The sequence below is a fragment of the Anabrus simplex genome, chromosome 7, assembly GCF_040414725.1.
Source record: "Anabrus simplex isolate iqAnaSimp1 chromosome 7, ASM4041472v1, whole genome shotgun sequence".
Lineage (NCBI taxonomy): Eukaryota > Metazoa > Arthropoda > Insecta > Orthoptera > Tettigoniidae > Anabrus > Anabrus simplex.
Window position 1 is genome coordinate 155,295,290 of NC_090271.1, and position 24,919 is coordinate 155,320,208.

The following is a 24,919-nucleotide window of genomic DNA, read 5'->3' on the forward strand; positions in this document are numbered from 1 at the left end:
TTCATGCGGTAGAAGATAGATTAACTCAAACAGGATGTATCGCCGCACCTCTAACCCCCTCAAACCTAACCGGCAATACAGGACACCTAGACCCGAAGGTGATTATACAGAGCCTTCCAGAATTCCACGGACGAATGGAAGAGAACCTGACTAGCTTCATCGAGGGATTGGTCAGTCTATTTAGGAAGGACTAATCTACCAGAGGACATCTTCGTGCAACTCATCACACAACACGTGTGTATGCCAACGTGCTAATCTGGCAGTGAGCAGTCAACTGTTTCAAGATGGCAGTAGCAGTCTTTTGATTTTTTCATAGTAGTGTTTTGTTTGTGACGGCAGTTGATTACGTTATGTGTATGTTTAATGCGTAACTTGTAAATAATTGTAATTAAAATCTGAGTATGCAAGTGACAGCATTTTGTGTGCGTCTTTGTGAATACATCATCTTCTAGTGAAAACATTGTGATTATATTTATTTTGTCTTCAAACTGCTTCAAAGTTGAATTACCCCTCTTAAACAAGGTACATGGTATATTTAGGTACATTTTCATGATTCACTACATCCAAAATTTTGCATGCATCTTTCATTTTTCAATTTTATTGCCACATACAGCCATTATATACCACTGCCTGCAAAGGGTTAAAAATGGGAATTATTCAAAATCTTTTTCCTGTAACTATTTTTCAAACCATGAAAGTTTCATCTTAAAACCACAAATTTTGACCCACAGAGCAATCAACACATCTTTGCCCCGGAATGAAACGTTCACAGAAATTTTCAGAAAACTACTGACAGAACAAGTTCAGAATATATTGTCTTAGCATTCTTCTTCTGACTCAATTTTCCTCGTTACTGAGGAGTCATGATCCCACGACTTAACTACGGAGTATGAAGTATGATTCCCTATTTCAGCCGAACTTTTGCTACTTGGAATGAGACTTGAAGATGTTTCCCAGTGAAGTGTTTAAATTGGTCTAACCTGCTGTCCATTTACTTTTCCTTGGACTGTCAGTTTTTCCATTATGTCGTACCACATGACCAAAGTAATGCAGAATGAGACATTGGCAAATCATTGAGAGGTTCAGAGATGCCGGTATAGTGATATCTGCCTATCTATCAATCACATTACACTGAAAGTCAGGAGTTTAATAGAAGTCCACCTTGTCAATACACTCTTACACAAAACACTATTACATTTATCTACTCTTACATATTCCAAGAAAATAGTCCATTCTGATCCTCAGAGAAAATAATTCCCTAAATACATTGACAACTTCATTAAAATAATACATTATAATTAAAAACTTACTATTAAGACTGTTGTTATGACTAGTGATAACTGTCTCGGTCTCATTATGGAATCACAAATAAAACTTGAGCTGCTAGATATAAATAAGAACATCCTTATTATTAATACAGGTTATTAATAACTAAACTAGCAAAACCCAGCAGACACTGTCCTGCCTGTGTATATCTATTTACCTCTGCATATATAAAATTGGATGATCTGTATGTAATCTAGAATGTGTAATTCGTTGAAGAAAAAATTTGGAAATATGAAATATAACTCATACTGTTGAGATATTTTTATTGATAGAAATTGATGATGAACTATACACATTTTTAGTTAATAATTCACGTGAATGAACAATATATTTTACTATTCCATTCGTTATATAATTGAATCAACTTAAAATAATTTCAACTAATGCTAACATTTAGCGTAATGCAAGTGGGTAAGCAATATTTTTAATTTTCTGATTTCGTGTATAGATGTGTACAGTTTTTGGAGTTACTACTCTGGAGCAAGCAACATAGTTGACCATGTGAAAAAAAAATGGACTTTCTAAATTTAATCTGGCAATGTGCAGTGGCTGCCCATGAGCTTTGTTGATTGTCATCAAGAAAGCAAGACGTATAGGAAACTGTAATCATTTGAATGTGAAGGGCAAATCAGTGGGAATCACTGGAATGCACAGAATCAGCATATCTTCTCGTTTACATTTGCTGTTGATTATTGTTGCTTCAATCACATTCGGCATCAGTTTTTTTTTTTACGGCAAACCTGGTTCCGCTGCACAACTTTGGCGTGTTGAGATTCCGAAGGAGCAGCATTGGCGAGCTGACTTTCAACGTCAATATGTGTGGTGGCATTCCAGCAGGCTCCAATGAATTGAGAAATTCTACTGGATAATTAACAGCTTGATCCTCTTCTGGAACTGTGTCAATGGATTTGTATTTTGTAACCGCACCAGGAATTTTCAAGTGGACCTCATTACTGATTTGAATGACTTCATTCTTTGGAGCTAAGATAGCTCACTTGCATAACCAATCATGATTCCTGAAGTTGTTGGCGAAGTTTGGAAAAACATTCTTTTCAAGATCTTCAACTGATGACTGAATTTGATAGAAGTTCAGTGGAAATGATATCTCCTGTGTTTCAGGAAGAACTGGAAGTTTGCAGTTGTCCATATCCAAAAGTTGCTTAGCAAATGTCTGCGCAAAAACATCTCCAAGTAAATGCACACGCATATTGGTCAACTGTAATTTTCTTCACGTTTCCAGAGAGCCACATTCTTCTGGCATGCATTCAGCTCATCTGCTAGTATTGATCTTGGAATGACGGGCAAAGTTTGATGGAAATCACTGGCAAGAAATATCAGAGCTCCACCCATTTGACGTTGACTGCACCGAAAATCTTGCAGAGTACGATCAAGTGCCTCAACTCCTTTCTTATGGGGCATGGTACATTCATCCCAAATAATGATTTAGCATGTTTTCAATATAGTTGCCATTCCAGATGTTTTTCCAATGTTGCAAATGGAATATGCAGCTGGATTTCAATTCAATGGCAGCTTGAGAGCTGAATGTGCCATGCATCCTCCAAGTAGCATTGCTACAATCCCCGCTGATGCCACAGCCAGAGCAATCTCACGCTTCATTCGAATTTCGGCGAGTATCAAATTTAGTAGAAATGTTTTTCCACCGCCTCCTGGTGCATCAAGAAAAATCAACCATTTCCACTCCATGCATGCTCCATAACTGGGTAGTACGTGAGTCATTGATCATTTGTTAAGACCCTTTTTTGAACCTGAACATAAACTTGCAGCGCATCGTCATATTGTTTTTCTCGCAATACATCCCTATCGACATAGTTTCCGTCATGTTCCAGTGAAAATAGCCCAAGCTGATTGAGCATTTAGTTGTTAATCAACATACACATATCCTCAAGTTATATCAGTGCTTTGTTGAAAATTTCTTCCGAATACTGTACATCCAGCCGGTGATATCTCTTCGTGCTCTGAGAATTATGTCCGCTCATATTCTCTTTGTGTTTTTCTCATAGACCTTTTGGATCAGAAGGTGCACATGTTGTCAAAATTATGGTGAATAGAGTTCATATTTGGTAAGCATGACGTGTTTCAGATGCTTCTGTGAATGTGTTGTCCCAATGTTTATCATTTTCAAGCAAACCAAGTTTGAAACTTGCTTCTATGTATATCCGACACGCTTGACTATCGATGATTTTGACGGCTTGAAACGATGTTGGTTCTTTGACCACGTGAAGCAGCATTCACAAATAGTGAGTATACACAAATGGTGATTATACAAATGAACAGTATACACTCATCCCGATTTGCCAGTAGAAAACATGCCAGCTATCAAACAATGCCCAACATCTCGTTTTCTTCTGCAAAATTTCTTCATAGATTGATTCAAAGTGTAATAGTGCGGGACTTTGTGATATAGCAACGTTTTTGCAAATTTGTCAGTTACACACAATTGGAAAAAAAAAGGGGCAACATTGTGTTTGGTGGATATGCAGCTTTCTGTGGTGCATTCTCTTCCGTGAAGTAGACTCGGTGACTGCTTCCAAGTGAACACTGAGATGCATGATAGTAGGAAAGCATTCATGAATGTTGAAACCAAGAATTCGCAATACAGCTTCATTACTGCTAATATAACATCCCATTTGAAATTGTTCAACTTCATTGACGGGTGCATTGGGATTCGCAAGTCTGAAAACTGTCTATCACTGCTTTTATTAATGTATTTACATATGTCTTTGATCAATTTAACTGAACTGATATGTGCATTGAATGATTTCGAAAGAATAGGAAAGTAGGGGACAATCCATTGGTTATCAATTTCAAAATCAATGTTACTGATTTTGATAGTTGTATGTTCAACTGGTTTTTGTCGTCTGTACAGCGGTTAACCATTGCCACCAGTTTTTTGGTGCATTTTCCATCTTCTTCAAATCATATGTTTTTTGACAATTTTAAACAATTCTGGATCTTTTTCTGGATTGGGCAGCTTAGCAGTAATGATATCGTCAATTTGAGTTGGGACAGTTTTTTCAACCAACCAAATTAAGATATGGGCATGTGGTAGACCTTTCCTGCCATTCAACTGAATACACCCAGCAGCGAGTTTTTCCGTATATATGGTTCTTGGAAATGAGATCCATAAAACTTATCAATTTTTGTTTTTGTTTGAAAACTTTCGCTGTGAGATCATGCCAATGGGATGGTTGCTGGCCAGCCAGAATTAAATCTTTGATTTCAATCCAAGGTAGAATGTACGTAAAAGTGATGAAAATTTCAAACGCCCTTATTTACGAACGTCAGAGCATCCTGAGCATATTATTGCATGTGTCTTGGACTTCCGGTATATGAAGCCTGAAGTAGAACCGTTTGTCCAATGTTAGCAACTCTTCGATCATTTGCAATTGCACCTCGCAAATGGATATACTATTTGACTAAGCTTAGATTGACTGTAACAAATATAATTGACTTGTTCGATGTAAACTTTAGCGTACATACCAATGATAAATTATTGGAAAAGTTGACGATATTTCAGGACGTGGTTAGATTATTGGTCTCGAATCATGATACAATATACATAAAAATTCATTTTTCATTGTCGCTGCACATGTAACGGGATGAGTTTGATACAATTCAAGATGATATCAGTCTTCTCATGGAAACAGTATTGGATAATGAGGTCCATCATACATCAGTGTGTTTCAGCAATACATAGCTTGTTTTTATCTCTTCTGCTGATAATATCTCGCTGGGTAATCTCTGTTCTGACAATTACAGCTGATACTTCAGGGCCCATTGGAGCATTGAAGAGTCTTTCATGCTCATTCAACAGCATTTTGTCTGCCCACATAATGACTTTGAAGTCATCCATTCTTACATTCTGTAATGCGGATTTGAAATCTTGGACCGAACAGTTCTGCTCGTAGAATAATGCTCGTAATTCAGCAATAATTTTACGACCTGTTGCTACACTAAATGTGCATCGCCTATCAATCTGTTCCTCCACATTGTCCATGAAAAATTCGCAAAAACTATGGACCTTCTTCGGGTAGTGGAAGAAGTGAACCAATCTGATGATACAGTTGTCCTGAGACTTCGAATGTGGGCATGAAATTACCATATCTCACATTTCACAGAGATAAGTATTTTAAGGTTCAACCTTTTCAATACAATTACGAGTTGTATCAGATATTATTTATTTATTATTATTTACAACAATGTCAACTGAAAGCATGAGTTGTATTTCCGAAAATGTTCAAGAAAGTGTTTGGACTCCTGAGTAGCTCCAGCCACATAAGTTATAAGTGGTTCTGGTGGCTCAGCCAGTGGTGGCGAATTGACTTTGCTATTGGAGCAACACATGCCAGGTGTTTCTTTCTCAATGAAATAATAAATTAGTCATTGGACTAATGAAAACCTCGCGATGCATTCCGTATTCATATTCTTAATCGTAACTGAATGCCACTTTGAGATCGATTCTCGTTCTTGACCGACTTAGTCGTGAGCGCTCAGCTTCACGTCATGCGTCTCGCTCTTCGGGTGTTGCAGCAGTTCTTGAAGTAGAGGCTCTAATCCGGTCAGTTTTCTCGGTGTGCGTCTCGCTCTTCATACATTTCAGCAACTGGCTGACAGTTGCCGTACATGTCTGTTTGATCTTCCAATGTTTGATTTTTTTTGGGTGGCATTTCAAAAAATTTCCAGTAATTGATGTTTGGTGACAGATGAGGTGTCCAAAGACAGTTTGGGTGTGTGCGACACAAATTTCATTCGCCTATAAACAAAGGAAGAATGAATGTCATTCGCCTATAAACAAAAGAATAGTTACTCATATAGACGTCCAGCACACAACACACTGGAAATGGTATTCCATTTAAAACTCACTCATCAATAATTACTAATCATAGTAACAATCACTATGTGTTATTATGGAGGACTGCAGCATTTATATGATTTTTGCAATCGACTGAATGGTACAGAAGTTGATATGATGCAGTACCATCTCCACGAAACAATACATATAGTACCAGTCAAAAGTTTAGGATCACATAAGGAAATCATGATGTGTCACCTAAAATCCAAACTTGTGGCACTAGAGCTCTGATTTTTTTGCTGAGCTCTTACATCTGATAGAATATACATTTTCTGATTTCATTCAGTTGGGCCAAGTATTGTAGAAGTTACGTTTTTTTAACTGTTGGAAGGTTATAAAAAAAAATTATATTTTCAGAGATATAAAGTATTGTATATTCCAACTGACTACAAGTATTGCCACCAAATTCTTGTTGTAGACCTAGCAATAGTAAGCATCATTTTGCTATAAATACAGACATTTTAAAAAATGCAGGACTTTTTTTTCTTTCAGGTTTATACTTTTTTAAGCCAGTGCCAAAATGGTTTATTTTTCTTTGTTCATGTTACGCCTGTCGTAAGCCTTCCTACCTACCTACCTACCTACCTACCTACCTACTTCAAACTTGTCTAGTAGTTCCATTTCACTCAACAGATGGCATCCAAGCACAGATTTCTGACTTGTGGCATTTAGCCATAAGATTATTTTCTTGACAGCAGTGCATAGTGACAGGAACTTCTAACTTTTGTTCTGTGTACGCATTAGTGGTCATCACGTGTCACGTCGAACTGTATCAAGACTTCTACAAGAACAAGGACTACTTTCATATTCTCTGCTGAAGAAACCTCTCCTGACTGATTTCTAGAAGAAACTGGTGTCAATCAAAGAAAAACTGGGATATGAATTGCTGGGGTAAAGTGCTGTTCATCACGCAAAATTAGGGTTTGTCGCACACGAACTGAAAAATTTCTACCGGAATGTTTAGCCACAGCTGTGCAAGGAGGAGGAAGTGCAGTCATGGTATGGGGCTGCATGTCAGCTGCAGGTACTGGCATTCTCCGTTTTGTTGATGGGACCATAGATTCCATGGAGTACATTGATACAGTAAGGTAATATGCTGCCCTCTGCTAAAAAGCTCCATGGTGATGTTCCCATTTGACTATCAGAACAAGAGAAAAGAATCACTTTAGCTAGCAGAGACTTACATGGCAACACTCAGTTGTGAATCTTTCGTTACTTCAACAAAAATAAGATTATGGACTCGCTTCATAAATTACGAGTTTAATGGTTCCAACAACTCTATCACGCACACAGTGTCATATTACATGTTAACAGCACGAGTTTCCAACAAGAAAGTTTCAATATCATCTTAAATAATTAAGCCACTTAAGGTTCATTTTAACCTTTTCTACAACTTCAAATTGGGTTGCCTTTAACTAGATTTCACTCTCACTTTGATACTGTAACCGAAGACCTCAACTTTAGCTGTAGACTTTCTTATTCTTTATGTAAATATGGACTAGTCGACTATTTTTAAAAAATGTTTTAAATTATTAGTGTAAAATCACACCAACATTATTTGTTTTTCTTGCAAACAAGTTTTAGTTGTGTAAATTGTCATTTAAGAACTATGTAACATTTTGACTAAAGCAATCAGGATCCCGATCTTTATATTTTGAGCATGAGAGTATGACTGATGATGCCCACATGGGCAAAACATGCCTCATTACATTAGTTAACAAGATATAAATCTTAATTTTAAGAACCCAACTGTATTGAATAGGTTGATTCTAATAAACTTTTGTAACATTTTAAAACTAATGTATATTTCAATACAAACCAATCATGAAATTTATAACATGTAATGTATGTTATGTTTCGAGATGTCAGAGAGCTGGTGTGGAATGACATTAGTAGATGAAGAAACTTGAGTGGAGCTTTTAAAAGTGGGAAAGATCATAATATAAACATAAGGAGGACAAATTGGAGCAAATATTCATATACAGGACGAGGAATAAGGGATTGGAATATTTATAGTTATTTAGAGGTAAAGCAGCCGTGGCCTTAAGGTACAGCCTCAGCATTTCCCTGATGTGAAAATGGGAAACCATGGAAAACCATCTTCAGGGCTACCAACAGAGGGGTTCAAACCCACTATCTCCCAAATGTAAGCTCACAGCTGCGAGATCGTAACCGCACTGCCATTTGCTCGGTAATGTGGACACACATAGGATGTCAAGACATTCTTATAAACAGTGTCAATAATTGGTTGCATCTTCCACAGCCTTAGTTGAAACTTCATCAGCATTCACTGCAACAGTTTCCACAAAATATAAACACTGTCGAAGATCAAAAAAACCTGTCTCTAGCTATTGCAGAGACCACTAGGTCCAATTGGACATTATCACGCCAATACAATCTCATTTGCGAATACGAAATATTTCACGTAACTATATTTACTCCAAAGAATTTTTTAATTTTGGATGCACCAGTTTTCACTTCTTGTCCATTCTTAGACAATGCATACTTGTTGGTGAGTAGGCAGTAGTTTAAAAAATATCACCTGGGAAATATTCCAATGGTCTCTTGATTCTGCCGTCCTAAAAAAACAATGAAAAACCGTCTGAAGGACTATTGTATAATTATTGGTAACAAAGCAAGTGTTTACCTCCGTTTCCACATATCTAAGAGAAAGGTAGAGGTTTTTTTTATTTAAGAAAAAAGGCTTCCATCTCGGCTTCCATATCCCCGGTATATTTGGCGATGGTCCTATATCAGGGTCATCTCCTTCACTATCACTCTCAGAGTTCCACACACCTTCTGGTCTTTCACAAAGACTAGTAGAATCATCATCCGCTGAAAGACCTTAGATTTCAGAACCACTTCTTTCTAGCAACTTTAAAATTTGCCATTCATAATTTTCCAGGGATTCAAAATATACTACCTACTTTTTGTGTACTTATATAAGCAACATAAGAACATACAGGATTCATTATGAGATATTAAATTGTATTAAAGCAATATTGCCAGAAGTCAAGCGTGACAACACAGCACTCCATTATGTATTGCTTGTAGGGAAACTTAGCCTGCACAATTATGTATGTCAATATTCAAAACCTCATGGTATTATGTATGATGTTGCAACTTCACAATTTACATTCATTAAGCAATTTACACACTTCATTGATTACATTCTGATATTCAGTAAGGCATCTAGGTTAATACAAACAAACAAACAAACAAACAAACAAACAAACAAACAAACAAACAAACAAACAAACAAACAAACAAACAAACAAACAAACACTTTTGGCATTAATGCTTCGTGCCATCTTGCCGGTAAACTATTTTAAAGTTAAAAACTTCATGATTGTTCCGTATTGAATAGAGAAATAAGATTATAGGGAAGGATCCACCTTTCAATACTCCGTAGTAAGTTGAACTAAAAAGTAGTTACAACCTGTTTATTGGGACCGGTTTCAACACATTTCAAGTGTCATCATCAGCCAATTAGCGAAGATCTTAAAACAACTAATATATTGAACACAGGCAAAAAATTAACATTGTATCATATCGTAGCAATTCAGTTAATGTTCAAAACACAATAATCACAGTCAAGAGAGTAAACAGAATATCACTATCTTACGCCGAAAACAAATATAGCTGAAGTTCATAAGCATATCAAGTATGCACTTATGTAAAGTCGTTGCTAGGCAGGTCTTGTAGGCATTTGTTTCTCCAGCCGAAGAGTAAAAGGTGACGTGAATGAAATCTTAGGAAAACAGTGTAGGATTTAATTTCGTCAAATTCAAAGTGGATATATAGGTTTTAAAATAATTTAAAACGTTAAAAAAGAATAAAGCCAAATACAAATATATTTAAAAAATAGGAAGAAATAATGAAAGAAATACGAGGTTCAACTCGAAACAACTTGCCACAGTAATTGATAAAGAAATGATAAATAGAGAAAGGGGGTGGGGAACGTTTATTAGAGGGTGGTGGTGGTGGTGGTTATTGTTATTAGAGGAAATACAATTGGGCAACAATCCTTTATATAACACTAATTCGAGGAAAAAAGAGGATGAGAACCGACACTTCGAAAAATGAAGATATCAGCCAAAGGAAGACAAGGGCCACGAAGGGCGTGAAAATGAAAGACTCCCTAGCCCTCGGAAACCTAATAGACTCGGGGTCAGAAAGGAACAAGCGTTGACCAAGGGAGGTCGGACAGGATAGATGAAAGTGAGGAGCCTGGCACAAGTAAGTGGAAGCAATGCCAGGACTCAGCTAAGGGCCCCGTGGTCGCCAACCCATGCTCCGAAGTTCAGAACCCCTTGGAGGGGAGGGGGGAGAACTAAGGAGGATCAAGGGGGGTGTTGCGGAAGTGGGAAGTGGCATGAGAGGGTATTGTGTAAATTGTGAAAGATTGATTCCTTATTTGTTGACTTCAGGTTCTTTAAAAAGTAGATGAGAAAATCGAAAAAGGCATTGGGTTTCTCAGAAATATCATTCAGATTAAGATTTGGATTGAAAAACTGGTCAAGGTGTATAAAACAGTTTTCGGTGATGTCTAGGAGAGTGCCTTTATTTAGAGTGCTGAGAATTTCAATATTCTGGTTTATTGTAGTGAAAGCATGTTTTGTGTCATGTATGTGTTGTCCCACTGCCGAAAATCTGTTGTGCTTTATTGCATTAACGTGTTCAAAGTACCTAATTTTGAAGTTGCGACCAGTTTGACCTATGTAAGAAGAATTACAGTTGTGGCACTTAAAACGGTATACGCCTGATTTAGAAAAGACACTTGTTCTATTTAAGGAGTGGGAATTATGTAATAATTCAAGGTTTCTATTATTAGTTCGAAAAGAAATCATGGTATTGTGTTTTTTGAAGACATTAGCTATACTATAGGTATTTGTATTGAATGTGAATGTGGTGTAAGCAGCTGGTTTGGGAATATCTTTTAAGAGTGTTGTGTTAGGGCGGTGTCTAAATTTGTTAATGATTTGTTCAATAAAATAAGAATTATAACCGTTAAATTTGGCAATAGAGTGGATGATGTTTAGTTCTTTATTTAAGTTATCCTTTGATAGCGGAATTTTGAAGGCGCGGTTAACCATACTGTTGTATGAAGCACGTTTATGTGACTGTGGGTGAAAAGAGTCTTGTTTTATGGTATTAGCTGTATGTGTGGGTTTTCTATAAATCATATATGATAATGAGGAAGGTAATCTGTTCATTGTTATGTCTAGAAAATTAATTGATTTGTTTGATTCTGTTTGAAGAGTGAATTTAATATGTGGATCAATTTTATTGAGGCTAATAAGAGTAGAAGCTGCATTGAAAACTATATCATCCAGTATAACAAATGTGTCATCCACATATCTAGCCCAAAATAATACATGTTTAAAGTCGTCATTGTTATCAATGAAATTGTGTTCTAAAAAGTCTAGGTATATTTCTGCAAGGATCCCCGAGGCTGGAGAACCCATAGCCAAACCATCTTGTTGATAAATTATATTGTCGAAGATGAAGAAGTTGTTAGTAACTACTAATTTTAAGAGGGTCATAAAATCATTAATTTCAAGTTTGCTTAAGCAACTATATGTATTTAAGTTATTTTCAATAATAGGAAATAATTTTTTGATATTAATACTGGGATACATATTGACAATATCGAAAGAGTGTAGAGAATGGTGTGGTTGGATTTTAAAGTTATTTAATTTCTCAACAAGTTCTATAGTGTTTTTTTACAGACTTATTCGATAAAAATTTGTAATTATTCTTAAGAAATTTATGAATGAATTGTGCTAATTTGTATAGTGGGCTGGGTCTGTAATTAATAATTGGTCGAATAGGGCAGTCAAGCACTAACTAAAAACAACTGAAGTACAGACGTGCACATTAATGGTGTCCCGACATAAACAATCAACACTGCCCCACTCCAGTACTGAAAAGAAGGGGAGAGAGTGAAGGGGTAGTGTTGAAGGCCAATCCAGTACAAAACATGGGGGAAGAGAGTGAAGGGGTAGTGTCGAAGGCACAATGACTCACCTTCTCGCTTAACGCATTGCTGCATGGACTGCATGCAGACAGCCCGCTACAAGACTTCGTTGTGATCGAAATGGGCACAGTGGCGGATGTATTGAAGTACAGCATTAGGTTACCTACTCGCCCGGTCGTCCCGAGTTCGATTCCCGGCCGGGTCAGGGGGTTTTAATTGTAAATGATTAATATCCCTGGCCTGGGGACTGCGTGTTTGTGTCGTCCTTAACGTTCCTCACATTCAACACTCAACACTTCCGCAATTCCAATTACATGCAGGTTTTTATATTGTGCAAGTCGGGGCAATAGAACTCTATAGGTCGACGCCTCAAACAAATAGCATTTTAACATAAACAATTAAAAAAGTAACATACTCTGATAATTACAACATTAAGAGGTAAAGGATGTTTTTAACCGAAAAGTATTTTATACTACAGTAGTTAGGAATATTTTGTAGCTGCGTTATGTCGGGTCTACCAATCCTTCTTCACCTCGTTCTTGCCATATTTCTATCCATCTCCAAACTGTCTTCAGCTTGTGCTATTGCTTGGGGGACCATGCGAGCCTCCCAAATGCCAATAATACGGCCTCGATTCACCTGTGATAGGATAGGAGCCATCGTATTACAATGTTACAGTATAACGCCGGAATACACACACTGTGTATTCAGCACTACCTGTTCACTCCCTTCCCCTCCTTTTCAGTACTGGAGTGGGGCAGTGTTGATTGTTTATGTCGGGACACCATTAATGTGCGTGCGTGTACATGTTACGTATCCCACACACACTGCAGTCTGGTCTAGCACCAAGAAAATGTCAGATACACTCAGACATAAATAAAACATGAATCCACACATTTGTGCGTACATGGTCTGAAAGGATTATGGAAACCAAACATTTGAAAGTTGAACGTTATTACTAATACAAACAGTATGTTCAACCAGATGGGATCAAAGTCAAATATACATTTTCCAGTGATCAAAATCTATGATGTGAATCTGGTATCAGTCAGATATACTCTAACCACCAAATAACGAAGAATTTTAACACCATCATAGCAGGTATAATTGTTGCTGATATCTACAGCTATACTGTGACATGAGGAGCAATAGTAAGGAAGTACAAGACCAAATGGGGTAGAAGTTCATTAACCACTGTGTACTAGCATCGCAAGTGTACTACAGCAGGAATAATAATAATAATAATAATAATAATAATAATAATAATAATAATAATGCTCTTGTTTCTTGCACCTTATTCACTTCCAACTGTTGAAAGAAATCCCATTATATCACCATTTTTTTTTGCTAGGGGCTTTACGTCGCACCGACACAGATAGGTCTTATGGCGACGATGGGATAGGAAAGGCCTAGGAGTTGGAAGGAAGCGGCCGTGGCCTTAATTAAGGTACAGCCCCAGCATTTGCCTGGTGTGAAAATGGGAAACCACGGAAAACCATCTTCAGGGCTGCCGATAGTGGGATTCGAACCTACTATCTCCTGGATGCAAGCTCACAGCCGCGCGCCTCTACGCGCACGGCCAACTCGCCCGGTATATCACCATTTGTGCATAGCCGAGTGAAGTTTAAGGGGTTAGACTTTGTTTAGTTGTGTGTGTATTAATTTATCACAATGGAGTTTTCATTGTGCATATTCTGTAATGATAGCTATCTAGGTCAGTATCTGTACTGAATCAGAGGAGTGATGTCAAAATTAATAATTTCAGCCCATAGCAACGTACCTTTACCCAGCTACTTTGGTACACGTCTTCTGTTTTGTGATGGTTTACTATAAAAAGATATAATTTAGGGTGGATTGGTGGGTCCCCAGCAGTGACACTGACATATCTCTCTCTCTCTCTCTCTCTCTCTCCTACATGTATTTACAGTAAGATTTACATGATTACAATTCTTAAATTATGTAGTTTATCTCTGTGACCATTACTGAATTTATACTCCAAATAGACATACTGAATTAAAACAACGTGAAATAACTAGGAAAGACACACTACTTGTCCCAGCAGGTCCTAGCCAGTCAAGGGTTTTATCAACCAATCATTAAAACCTTATAGAATTATCTGAAACTACATTTCTAACTTATTTTTGTAGAAAGACTCTCGAATCTGGAATCTTGGAAAAGGCCTACCACTGCTTGGCTTACCTTGCTAACATACTCATGGGTTCTTTTGTAGTTAAAGTACTCCTTGATGTAGTGAAGTACTTTCCTCCTACATTTAATGTAACCCATTCAGAATTCAGTTTACTGCAAGTTTGTACAGCAGCAACAGTACTGACTCCACTCGATACTGGAGGAGGTTGTTGAGAGGTAGCAGGGGCAGCTGTCATAGAATGAAGAGGTATGAAGTCTTCTCCTTCTGACACATACAGGATATCATCATCTCTATCAACAGAAAGCATAGTAAGTCAATATTAGCAGAGAAATAGAATAGAATGTTTCAGAGGCCAACTTGTCTATCATGAACCTCATTAATAAATGTCGACAAATGCAGTGGTATAACCTTTTTTGCAAATGCCAACTGCTGCATTTTGAATATTCATTAAGCTACTGTATCCTGAACCACTCCTCTGTTATGAAAGATCTTGGAGCTCTTCTAACAAATGACTTAGCCTAAATCCAGAGGAGCACTATTTCTATATGTGTGAAATCCTTCAAGTATCTTGGTCTACTTATAAGCACCTCAAGACATGTATTTAACCTACGAACACCCAAGATTTTGTACCGTGCTCACATGTTGCCTTTCATCCAGTACTGTTCTATAATATGATCTCATTGACTATGTTACTCAAGATTAAGTGGCCCATCAGCTAATCATAAGCGGGAAGCCTGATAAATCCACGAGTGGAAAAGACTCCCACGTCTCACCCAGCCAGTAGTTGCTTAACCTTCTTGTCTGGATATACCTCATAACCATGAGGAAGTACAAAACACCATCCAAAACCTCAAAGTAGGAACATCTGCAGGTTTACCTAGATGGCGTTAGGAATGAACAGGTAGTGCAAAATAAGATCTTTGGATGGTTGACTAATTTCTTCAAGTTTTGTATCCATTCTGAGATGATACCCTAGAACTGGCTTAAGGAAAAAGTGGTGGCACACTTGAAACCAGGTAAGACACCAGACGACCCCAAGAACTATAGGCCTGTCTCTCCTGAGTCACCTTTTTACTCTGTTTGAATGCCTTATACTCTCAGGTAGACAGTAAACTGATTAATCAACAGGCAGGCTGAACAGAAGATTCAAAGTAACATTTCAAGGTAAAGGAGGTCACTGGAGGAACCAGAAAAATGGTTTCCCACAGGGTAGTATCTTTGCACCGATTCTCTTCAATATTTACAATAATGATCAACCTACTGAATTAAAAAAACAGGCATTTTCTATTTTCTGATGATCTTGGTGTTAGAACTCAGTCCAGATCTTTTACTGGAAGTAGAATTCAGGCTGCAGAACTGCCTCAATGAATCGAGGTAGTTTCTTGCAAACTCCACTTAAGTCATTTTTATTAGTTTTACAGGAAGAATGAAAAACTTATTCTGCTTTTATTATATTTTAATTGTACTTTATTTTAACTTTATATAGTAGGTACTGGGATGCATAAGAACAAGAAACAGTTACAGGGATGTCTGATTTAGGGTCAGTGCCTAAATAGCACCCGAAGAAGGCATTTATTTCCAAAACTCATTAAGTCGTTACACATTCAATAAAAGAAAGTGCGGGGAGGTGCAATTCAATGGACATAATCCATGCTACAATTCATTCAGACATTGAAAATAATCATTCTGTGCCCATACACATTACCACAAATCATTGCTCACTTTCACTACTGTATAAAAGTATTATTTTATTGTTTCCTCGCCTTGTTATTATAAGTTCATTAGCTGTTTTACAGTTTTACTCAATGCCCTGCTGAGCAAACATAAAATAACTATACTTGTATCGACTAAGATCATCATTCTTAGTGTTAGTGAAAACATAACCTTCTTAAAAGAATAATTCCTCTTCATATCTGTCAAATATCGGTTCCTCTTGTACGGACAGTTCTGAGTGCTTCGTCATGGAAAGCTTGATCACTGTCAATGATGGCTATAAATTTCAATAATCTTGCATCTTGTCTCTTCACATGACTGATACTGACACAGAGGATAGTAGAAGCAATTCTGAGGCAAAACGCTGGCAACCAGGAATGAGTTAGCTGGAAAATTTATAATGTCCAATAACAGACCATTTATATTGGTATTAGATACCACTTAGTCAAGCAGCTCTTCTTTCTCCGAAGTCTTCCAAACTCAAACTTGGGAACATTTTTGTAACGGTACCCTTTTATCAGAAATCACCGAGAACAAATCAAGCTGCTTTTCTTTGGATTTTTTCCAGTTCTTGAATCAAGCCATCAAGCTGCTTTTCTTTGGATTTTTTCCAGTTCTTGAATCAAGTCATCCTGGTGAGGCTCCCATACGCTGGAACCATACTCTAGTTGGGGTCTTACAACAGCCTTATATGCCCTCTCCTATACATACTTACTACAACCCCTAAATACGCCCATAACCATGTGCAGAGATCTGTACCCTATATTTACAATCATATTTATGTGATTACCCCAATGAAGATCTTTCCTTATATTAAAACCTAGGTACTTACAATGATCCGCAAAAGGAACACTTACCCCATCAACGTAGAAATTAAAACTGAGAGGACTTTTCCTATTTGTGCAACACAGAACCTGACTTTTAACCCCGTTTATTATCATACCATTGCCTACTGTCCATCTCACAACATTATCAAGGTCATTTTGCACTTGCTCACAATCTTGTAACTTTATTATTCTGTAGAGAATAACATCATCTGCAAAAAGCCTTATCTCTGATTCAACTTCTTTACACATCATTGATATATATATACATATATATAAGAAAACATAAAGGCCCAATAATACTGCCTTGAACTCCCGTCTTAATTATTACAGGGACAGAAAAAGCTTCGCTTACTCTAATTCTCTGAGTTCTATTTTCTACAAATATAGCCACCCATTCAATCACACTTTTGTCTAGTCCAATTGCACTCATTTTTGCCAGTAGTCTCCCATGATCTACCCTATCAAACGCCTTAGATAGGTCAATCGCGATACAGTACATTTGACCTCCTGAATCCAGGATATCTGCTTTATCTTGCTGGAATCCTACAAGTTGAGCTTCAGTGGAATAACATTTCCTAAACCCAAACTGCCTTCTATCAAACCAGTTATTAATTTAGCAAACATGTCAGATAATGAGAAAGAATGGCATCCCAAAGCTTACATACAATGCATGTCAAACTTGTTGGCCTGTAATTTTCAGCTTTATGTCCATCACCCTTTCCTTTGTACACAGGGGCTACTATAGCAACTGTCCATTCACTTGGTATAGCTCCTTCATGCAAAAATTAATCAAATAAGTACTTTAGATATGGAATTATATCCAAACCCATTGTCTTTAGTATATCCCTTGCAATTTAGTATATCCCTAGAAATCTTATCAATTCCAGTTGCTTTTCTAGTTTTCAACTTTTGTACCTTACTGTAAATGTCACTGTTATCATAGGTAAATTTTAATACTTCTTTAGTACTAGTCACCTCCTCTATCTGGTCATTATCCTTGTAACCAAACAGTCTTTACGTACTGCTGAGTGAATACTTCTGCTTTTTGAAGATCCTTGCATATACACTCCCCTTGTTCATTAATGATTACTGGAATGTACTTGGAACCTGTTCTGCCTTAAAGTACCTACAATACACTTCCATTTTTCACTAAAATTTGTATGAACACCCATTATGCTTGCCATCATGTTATCCTTAGGTGACTTCTTTGCTAGATTCAATTTCCTAGCAAGTTCCTTCAATTTCTCCTACTTCCACAGCCATATCTATTTCTTATCAGATATCAGATAGTATATTTATGCAACCACTATAAGAGGAAATTAAAGTATTGAATAGGTGGATTAAAGATCACCTTTATTGTTTTTGAACTGTAAATTTTCAATATGGACCAAGAATGAGATTTATAACATGTAATACTATCACGTTCCTTTCCATATCATTTCCCCACATAGCTGATTATCTTATCAAATAATTCTGAATCAGCGTCAGCGCTACCCTTTCCCGGTCTGTACACTCCAAAGACATCAAGTTGCCTATTATCTTTAGAGATGAGCTTTACACCTAGAATTTCATGTTTGTCATCTTTAACTTCTTCGTAGCGTACAAATTCTTCTTTAAGCAGAATGAATACTCCCCCTCCTACCATTCCTATTCTATCTCTACAATACACACTCCAGTTCCGTGAGAATATTTTTGCATCCATTATATCATTTCTCAGCCATGATTCAACTCCTATTACAATGTCTATATCTATTAAATTAATTATATTCCTTTCTTTATAATACTTCTACAGTTGAGCACTTTTAGTTCCCTGTACCCTTATCACCGCTCCCTAGGCCACCTCATTTCCCTGAATGTACCTTCCTATAACCCTTCCAAACAAATTTCCTAACTTATATGCACCACTGTGGTTTAAGTGAAGGCCATCTGAGCGCAGATCCCTATCTCCTACCCACCCATTAGGATCTAGAAATCTCACTCCCAGTTTCCCCACATACCCACACCATAGACTCACTTAAATCTCCAATCAACTTCCAGTCAGTATCCCTCCTACACAGAATTCCACTAATAACAATCTCCACTTCCTTAAACTTCACCCATGTTGCATTTACCTGATCTCACACATCCCCAACTATGTTGGTACTTATACCCGCTTGTCTTACGTTGTTAGTACCAACGTGAAACACTACCACCTTCTCCTTTCCCTCCTCCTCATCTTCTACTTTCCTCAACATCTGCCTCAACCTCATACCTGGATAACACTCTACCCTGGTTCCCTTTCCTTCACACACTTTCCCCACATGTCTAACGATGGAATCCCCCATGACCAGAGCTTCAACCCTACCCACCTCATTTGATCCCCTCCCCTCCTGGTCAGCCTTATCTTTCCTGACAGCTGGAGAAACTACTTCCTCCGTGCTTTACTCCCTCCCATGACCCTGTTCCACCTGTCTTTTCCTATCCACTACTCCACATTTCCCTTTCCTACCCTTTCCCTTCCTCCTACTTCCACACTTCTCCGCAACAGTTCCCTGTTCCTTATCTTCCCTCGGTTGTTCTACCTGCAGTAACTCATACCGCTTTCTCAGACACCTGTCTTGAATTCTGATCCTGAACAGAGCCCTTTGCCTGCAGTCTCCTTCCCCTTAAAACATTAGATCATCTGTCTTCTACAATTTCCCCTTTCTTTCCCATCCCTATGTTACACCTACTGTATCCTGTACATTTTTTTGAGGGAGGTCTACTTTCCTTCCTGTCTGACAAAATCCTAATTATCTCCCTCAAACTCTCTAACTCCTCCCTCATACTCCTTAATGCCTGGCTGCACCCAGAGTTCCTACATTTGCACTCCTTAGCCATTCTTTACAAAATAATGAAAAGAAAAAGGAAAAATAAAATAACTTTAAGTAAATAAAGTAAAAATGAAAGGAAAGAAATATTGTCTAGGATAGTTCACAAAGATCACACGACATTAATGTAATTAACATAGGCTACTACTACACTACAATACTACTTAGTTGTACAATTTTTTTTCCCTACAACACACTAACAGAATGAAAATTGCTGTTAATTACTGAAAACCAAAAGTAATTTTACAATTCTAAACTGCAGTTTATTCTACCCTAAGGCCGGAATTATACCTACCCAGTACTGGGCCGAGTCACTCGCTTTGTTACTCGGCCGAGTAACTTATTGAGGAGTAGATGTGATTACACGAGGAAGAGACGTGGATGAGTCAGTGCAATGAAATGCGTAATGGGTGCGGGAACATGGTTGTGGGAAGTAGGGGAATGAGGAAAATGAAGAGAATTTTTAAATACTATTGCAACATGATCATACCTGCCATAATAGAGGAAATCGAAGATGACATTAGCAACAGCAGCTATTAATTTAATTTTTTTTACATCTGGTATACCAAAGTCAGGTAAATTCATAGCTTCTACCAACTTGTGATAGCAGCATCACGCATGTTTTTGTCTTTGTACAAAGCAGATTTGAAGTCCCATAAACATTCATTTGTTTTGTACTCTTGAATGAATTTTAACGTCGTTTCACTACACCATTTAGCCATTGTCATGAAAGAAATCAAATCACAGCGCGCCAGACAACACAGGAACACTCCTTCACAATTGACTTCACTGATTACACTGGGGGAAGAGCGAGTGAAGCGGCGAGGTGAGTGGACAGGTGGTGGGGGTACTCATTCAGCCGAGCAGTCGGGCCACGTTTCTATCCACTGTCTCACCCAAATCACTCGCTCGCTACTAGGCCGAGTACTGACTGTACATATCACATTAGCCGAGTACTCGGCCGAATGCACTGTCTCGGCCGAGTACTCGCTAGGTGTAATGCCGGCTTAATTACTACAACAATTCTAGTAAGAGAGTTACTACAGATACCACAGATACTACAGATACTATACTACACAAATATTTCACAGTAATAGAATAAACACACTAATTTCTAATAAGATACTATAATACACTACAATGATTTTAAACTACGTTCAGATACTACAATACACTACAATAATTTTATAGTATGTTCAGATGTATCCTAATTACAACAGGTTATTACTAAGCACAAACAGAAATGAAAATTGCAATTAGGCCTAAAGTTTGAAATTCGCAAGAACTACCGGTACTCAAGGATTACCAACAAAGTTAAAAGCCTAGACAGATTATTAATAATTTAGTATTACTTTATCCTACTATGTTCGGATAGAAATGAAACCTGCAGTTGGGTTAAGTGCTGAAGTATCGAAAGGGTTACCGTACACAAAGATACACACGAATAATAGGCAAGATACTATCTAATATACCGTATCTGCACTACAATTCTCAAGTGAAATGTGGTTATGCATTTATTATAGCTGGTAGATTACTATTATTTTCCCTACTCCACGGGAATGAAAATATAAGTGTCCTTAAATATCTGAAAAATACAAGGATGTCTACAATAATTTCTCAAAAATACTTCTGTCAAAACTACGCAAGGGACTTGAATTGCAATTATTGGGATATAGGAACTTTATCAGCTAACCTCTCATAAATACTAAAAGATCGAGGGTGCAAAAATATAAATTATGGAAACTTTAACTAACTACTCAGAACTACAAATGATCGGACTACAAGAATCAGCTGATTTTTATTTATATTTTCTTGATTACACTACAGCCTTTGTTCAAGACTGTAGCCAACAATGCAATATTTGAAGAGTGGCAATAATAGATAACAATACGACTGATAACAATTTCACCAGTGAAATACTGTCTATTCTGTTGGAATCCTTTCTTTAACAAAACATACAACAGTATCGCACTATTTAAAGAAGTTACCTTCGTGATAGCTGGAACAGTTGAACTACTATTTGAAATACTCTGTCAATTGCCTGCACTAATATAACCGCAGCCGAAGTTACGACTCATTTTAATATCCCGTCTTTGTAAGTATTTTACCAACAAACCTACTAATATATTAATAATAATATAAAAAAAAAAGATATTTCTTCTTTCACGTAGTCTCAAATTACAGCTTGTAATCTACCTAATGCCTATGGAAATACTCAGTGTAAAAACTGTAAATAAATACCACTAATCTCAATTACTACAAACACTAAACCACCAATATTTGTGGAACTAAATGTAAAAAACACACACACACACAAAATTTGCTAAATTTCTACCACTATTAACTACTTTATCACTAAGATAATACCGAACTCTTGGAACAGCCAACCACTCTAGTGCATCCAACAATGGACCCCTACTGAGGCAGCAGTTCAACATACAAGAGTCTACCTACTGAGGGAGCAACAGTTTCGTGTTCTGCCGCATAGCGCTGCAAGAATATAATTGGAGCACTTCGGAGAGTTTGGTGCCACGTAGCTCAGTAGGAAGTTGAATTGTAGTTGGTAATTCATCTTGGTTGAATGTAATTCTTCGAGCACAAGACGACAGTGGTGGTAACCATGATAATTAGATTAAGGTTCAATAATGCCTGTACTCCTGAACATTTATTTAGAATAAAGGTGATCGAATTGAATATCTGTGAATGTGGTAAATTAGTCGGTACAACAAATCATGTTTTTTTCCCAGTGTGAGACATTCAATCATCAACGGAAATTTATTTATTCAGAAATTAATGAAGTTGGATTTTCCACTGCCATTGAATGTATCTTGTCTGTTATATAATCCCATAGTTCAAGTGGCAGAGTTAACGCCTCATTTCCTTCAGGAAAGCAAACTAACAGTGTAACTCTACTAATGTAACTAATAACCGGTTTGGTCTTGTATGTTTGGTAGTTAAATGTCGTGATGAATCACACTGGTGAGAAGATATCGTACAATGTATCTCTGTGTACTTTTATCCCACTATTTTAATATATATCCCATCAACAAGAATCGACTTTCATAGATATGTACTTTAAATAGCATAACAAGATATTCAGAATCATGATATTCAGAATCACTCTTAATATAAGAATTGTAAATATTGAAGAGGTTCAGTGGCTGGACGGAGGCTATGTAAAACACGGAGACCAATAATGATCAAGAAGAGAAGAAGAAGTAGTTATTCTTCGAGGCAGAGACGCATTTAGGGGCGCGTAGCCGTGAGCTTGCATTCGGGAGTTCGAACCCCACTGTCGACAGCTCTGAAGATGGATTTCTGTGGTTTCCCACTTTCACACCAGGCTGGGGCTGTACCTTAATTAAGGCCATGGCCGATTCCTTCCCACTCCCAGCCCTTTCCTATCCCATCACTGCCATAAGACCTATCTGTGTCGGTGCGACGTTAAGCCAATTGTAAATATATAGGCCTTTTGCTGGCAAGATGTAGTGTTTACAGTGCACTATGTCTTCTGGTATGGGCTAGAATAAAATTGTTACTTTCATTGACCTGTCTCAGTCTTATACTTGGCTTTGACAATTTGAAAGTGGTTTTAAGTTTCCTATCTTACGTTCTCAGTTCAAAACGGACAAAAAAATGAAATTCTCAGAATTAAATATTGGCTTTAAGTCGCACCGACACATGTCTTACGGGGACGATGGGACAGGAAAGGGCTAAGACAAGGAAGGAAGCGGCCGTGGCCTTAAGGTACAGCCTGGTGTGAAAACTGGAAACCACAGAAAACCATCTTCAGGGCTGCCAACAGTGGGTTTCGAACCTACTATCTCCCAAATACTGGATACTGGCTGCACGTAAGCGACTGCAGCTATCGAGCTCGGTCATTCCTCATGCTGGCCAGTTCCTGCTATGAATGGTGTGAAAATGTCGCTCATAGGGTCGGTTGGTGCATGCATTTCAGCGGGCTTGGCAGACTGATGTGCAATAGCAACCTCTGGCTCAGTGAGGAATGCAACGGGAAACTACCTCACTCCTCATTTCCCTAGTACGCCTCTTCAGTGACACCTAGGCCATCTATGACAGCTAATGGTGAAACTGTTGAGGATCCAACCAGCCTTCGGGCTGAACAACACACACACACACACACACACACACACACACACACACACACACACACACACACACACACACACACACACACACACACACACACACACACAATGGAGTATTTTCATTTCAACCAGGATGTGAACTCTCCAGTTGCAACGATCTGACTCTTATGAACTCTTCTTGAATTACTGTGTGATACATTTATTTATCTTTATTAAACGTCATAGAAATACCACTCTTCTACATAAAATGTATTTTTTAAACTTTCTAATGTGCTTTTATGGGGAGTCTGAGACCTTGGAACTAAACGGCTAGCAATCCGAGTCGCCTGCATCTTCAAAGAATCCAGTGAAATTGTGGTAATGATGACAGAGCTGAAAAAGAATTTGCTTTTGTGTGCAAGTTATTCTCGTAATACCAATAATGGAATCGTGTTGAGGAATGGAAGGATAGACTGATATTTAGCGGAACTATTTGAACTGCTGCTCTGATTATTTTCTTTCAGCGTTATGTGGCAAAACATGAAACTATTGCTACCTCAGGAGCTAGACTCGTGTCCAACATAACCTCAAACAATACTCCTTCCTATCTTAAGCTGTTTCACTGTTGATATTTACAGTAACTGTTTGAAAAGCTATCATTGTTAAACTAGCTTCTCCCAGAAATTAACAGCAATTCTTACCTCTTCATCTCAGTGGCGGCTCGTGGCTGTAAAGTATGGTGAAGAGCTATTACCCATTCGGTTTCGAGCGACAGATTTAGGAACTTCTTTCTTTCTTTCTTAATCTGCTTACCCTCCAGGGTTGGTTTATCCCTCGGACTCAACGAGGGATCCTACCTCTACCGCCTCAAGGACAGTGTCCTGGAGCTTCAGACTCTGGGTCGGGGGATACAACTGGGGAGGATGACCAGTACCTCGCCCAGGCGGCCTCACCTGCTATGCTGAACAGGGGCCTTGGTGGGGGATGGGAAAATTGGAAGGGATAGACAAGGAAGAGGGGAGGAAGCGGTCGTGGCCTTAAGGTAGGTACCATCCCAGCATTTGCCTGGAGGTGAAGTGGGAAACCACGGAAAACCACTTTCAGGATGGCTGAG

At 37.9% G+C, this 24,919-nt stretch overlaps 1 protein-coding gene across 2 annotated transcripts in view; it reads right to left on the bottom strand.

Moving 5' to 3' along the window:
• Window positions 1–24,919, bottom strand: part of LOC136877386 (BTB/POZ domain-containing protein KCTD9) — a 105,554-nt gene that overhangs the window by 60,839 nt on the left and 19,796 nt on the right. Inside the window, exon 3 of one of the 2 annotated variants that reach the window (XM_067151382.2) lies at window positions 14,379–14,618. The exons of the other annotated variant lie outside the window; for it this stretch is intronic. Coding sequence (XP_067007483.1) covers window positions 14,379–14,618 — 240 coding nt within the window. The remainder of the gene's footprint in view (window positions 1–14,378; window positions 14,619–24,919) is intronic. 2 annotated transcript variants of the gene reach the window in all.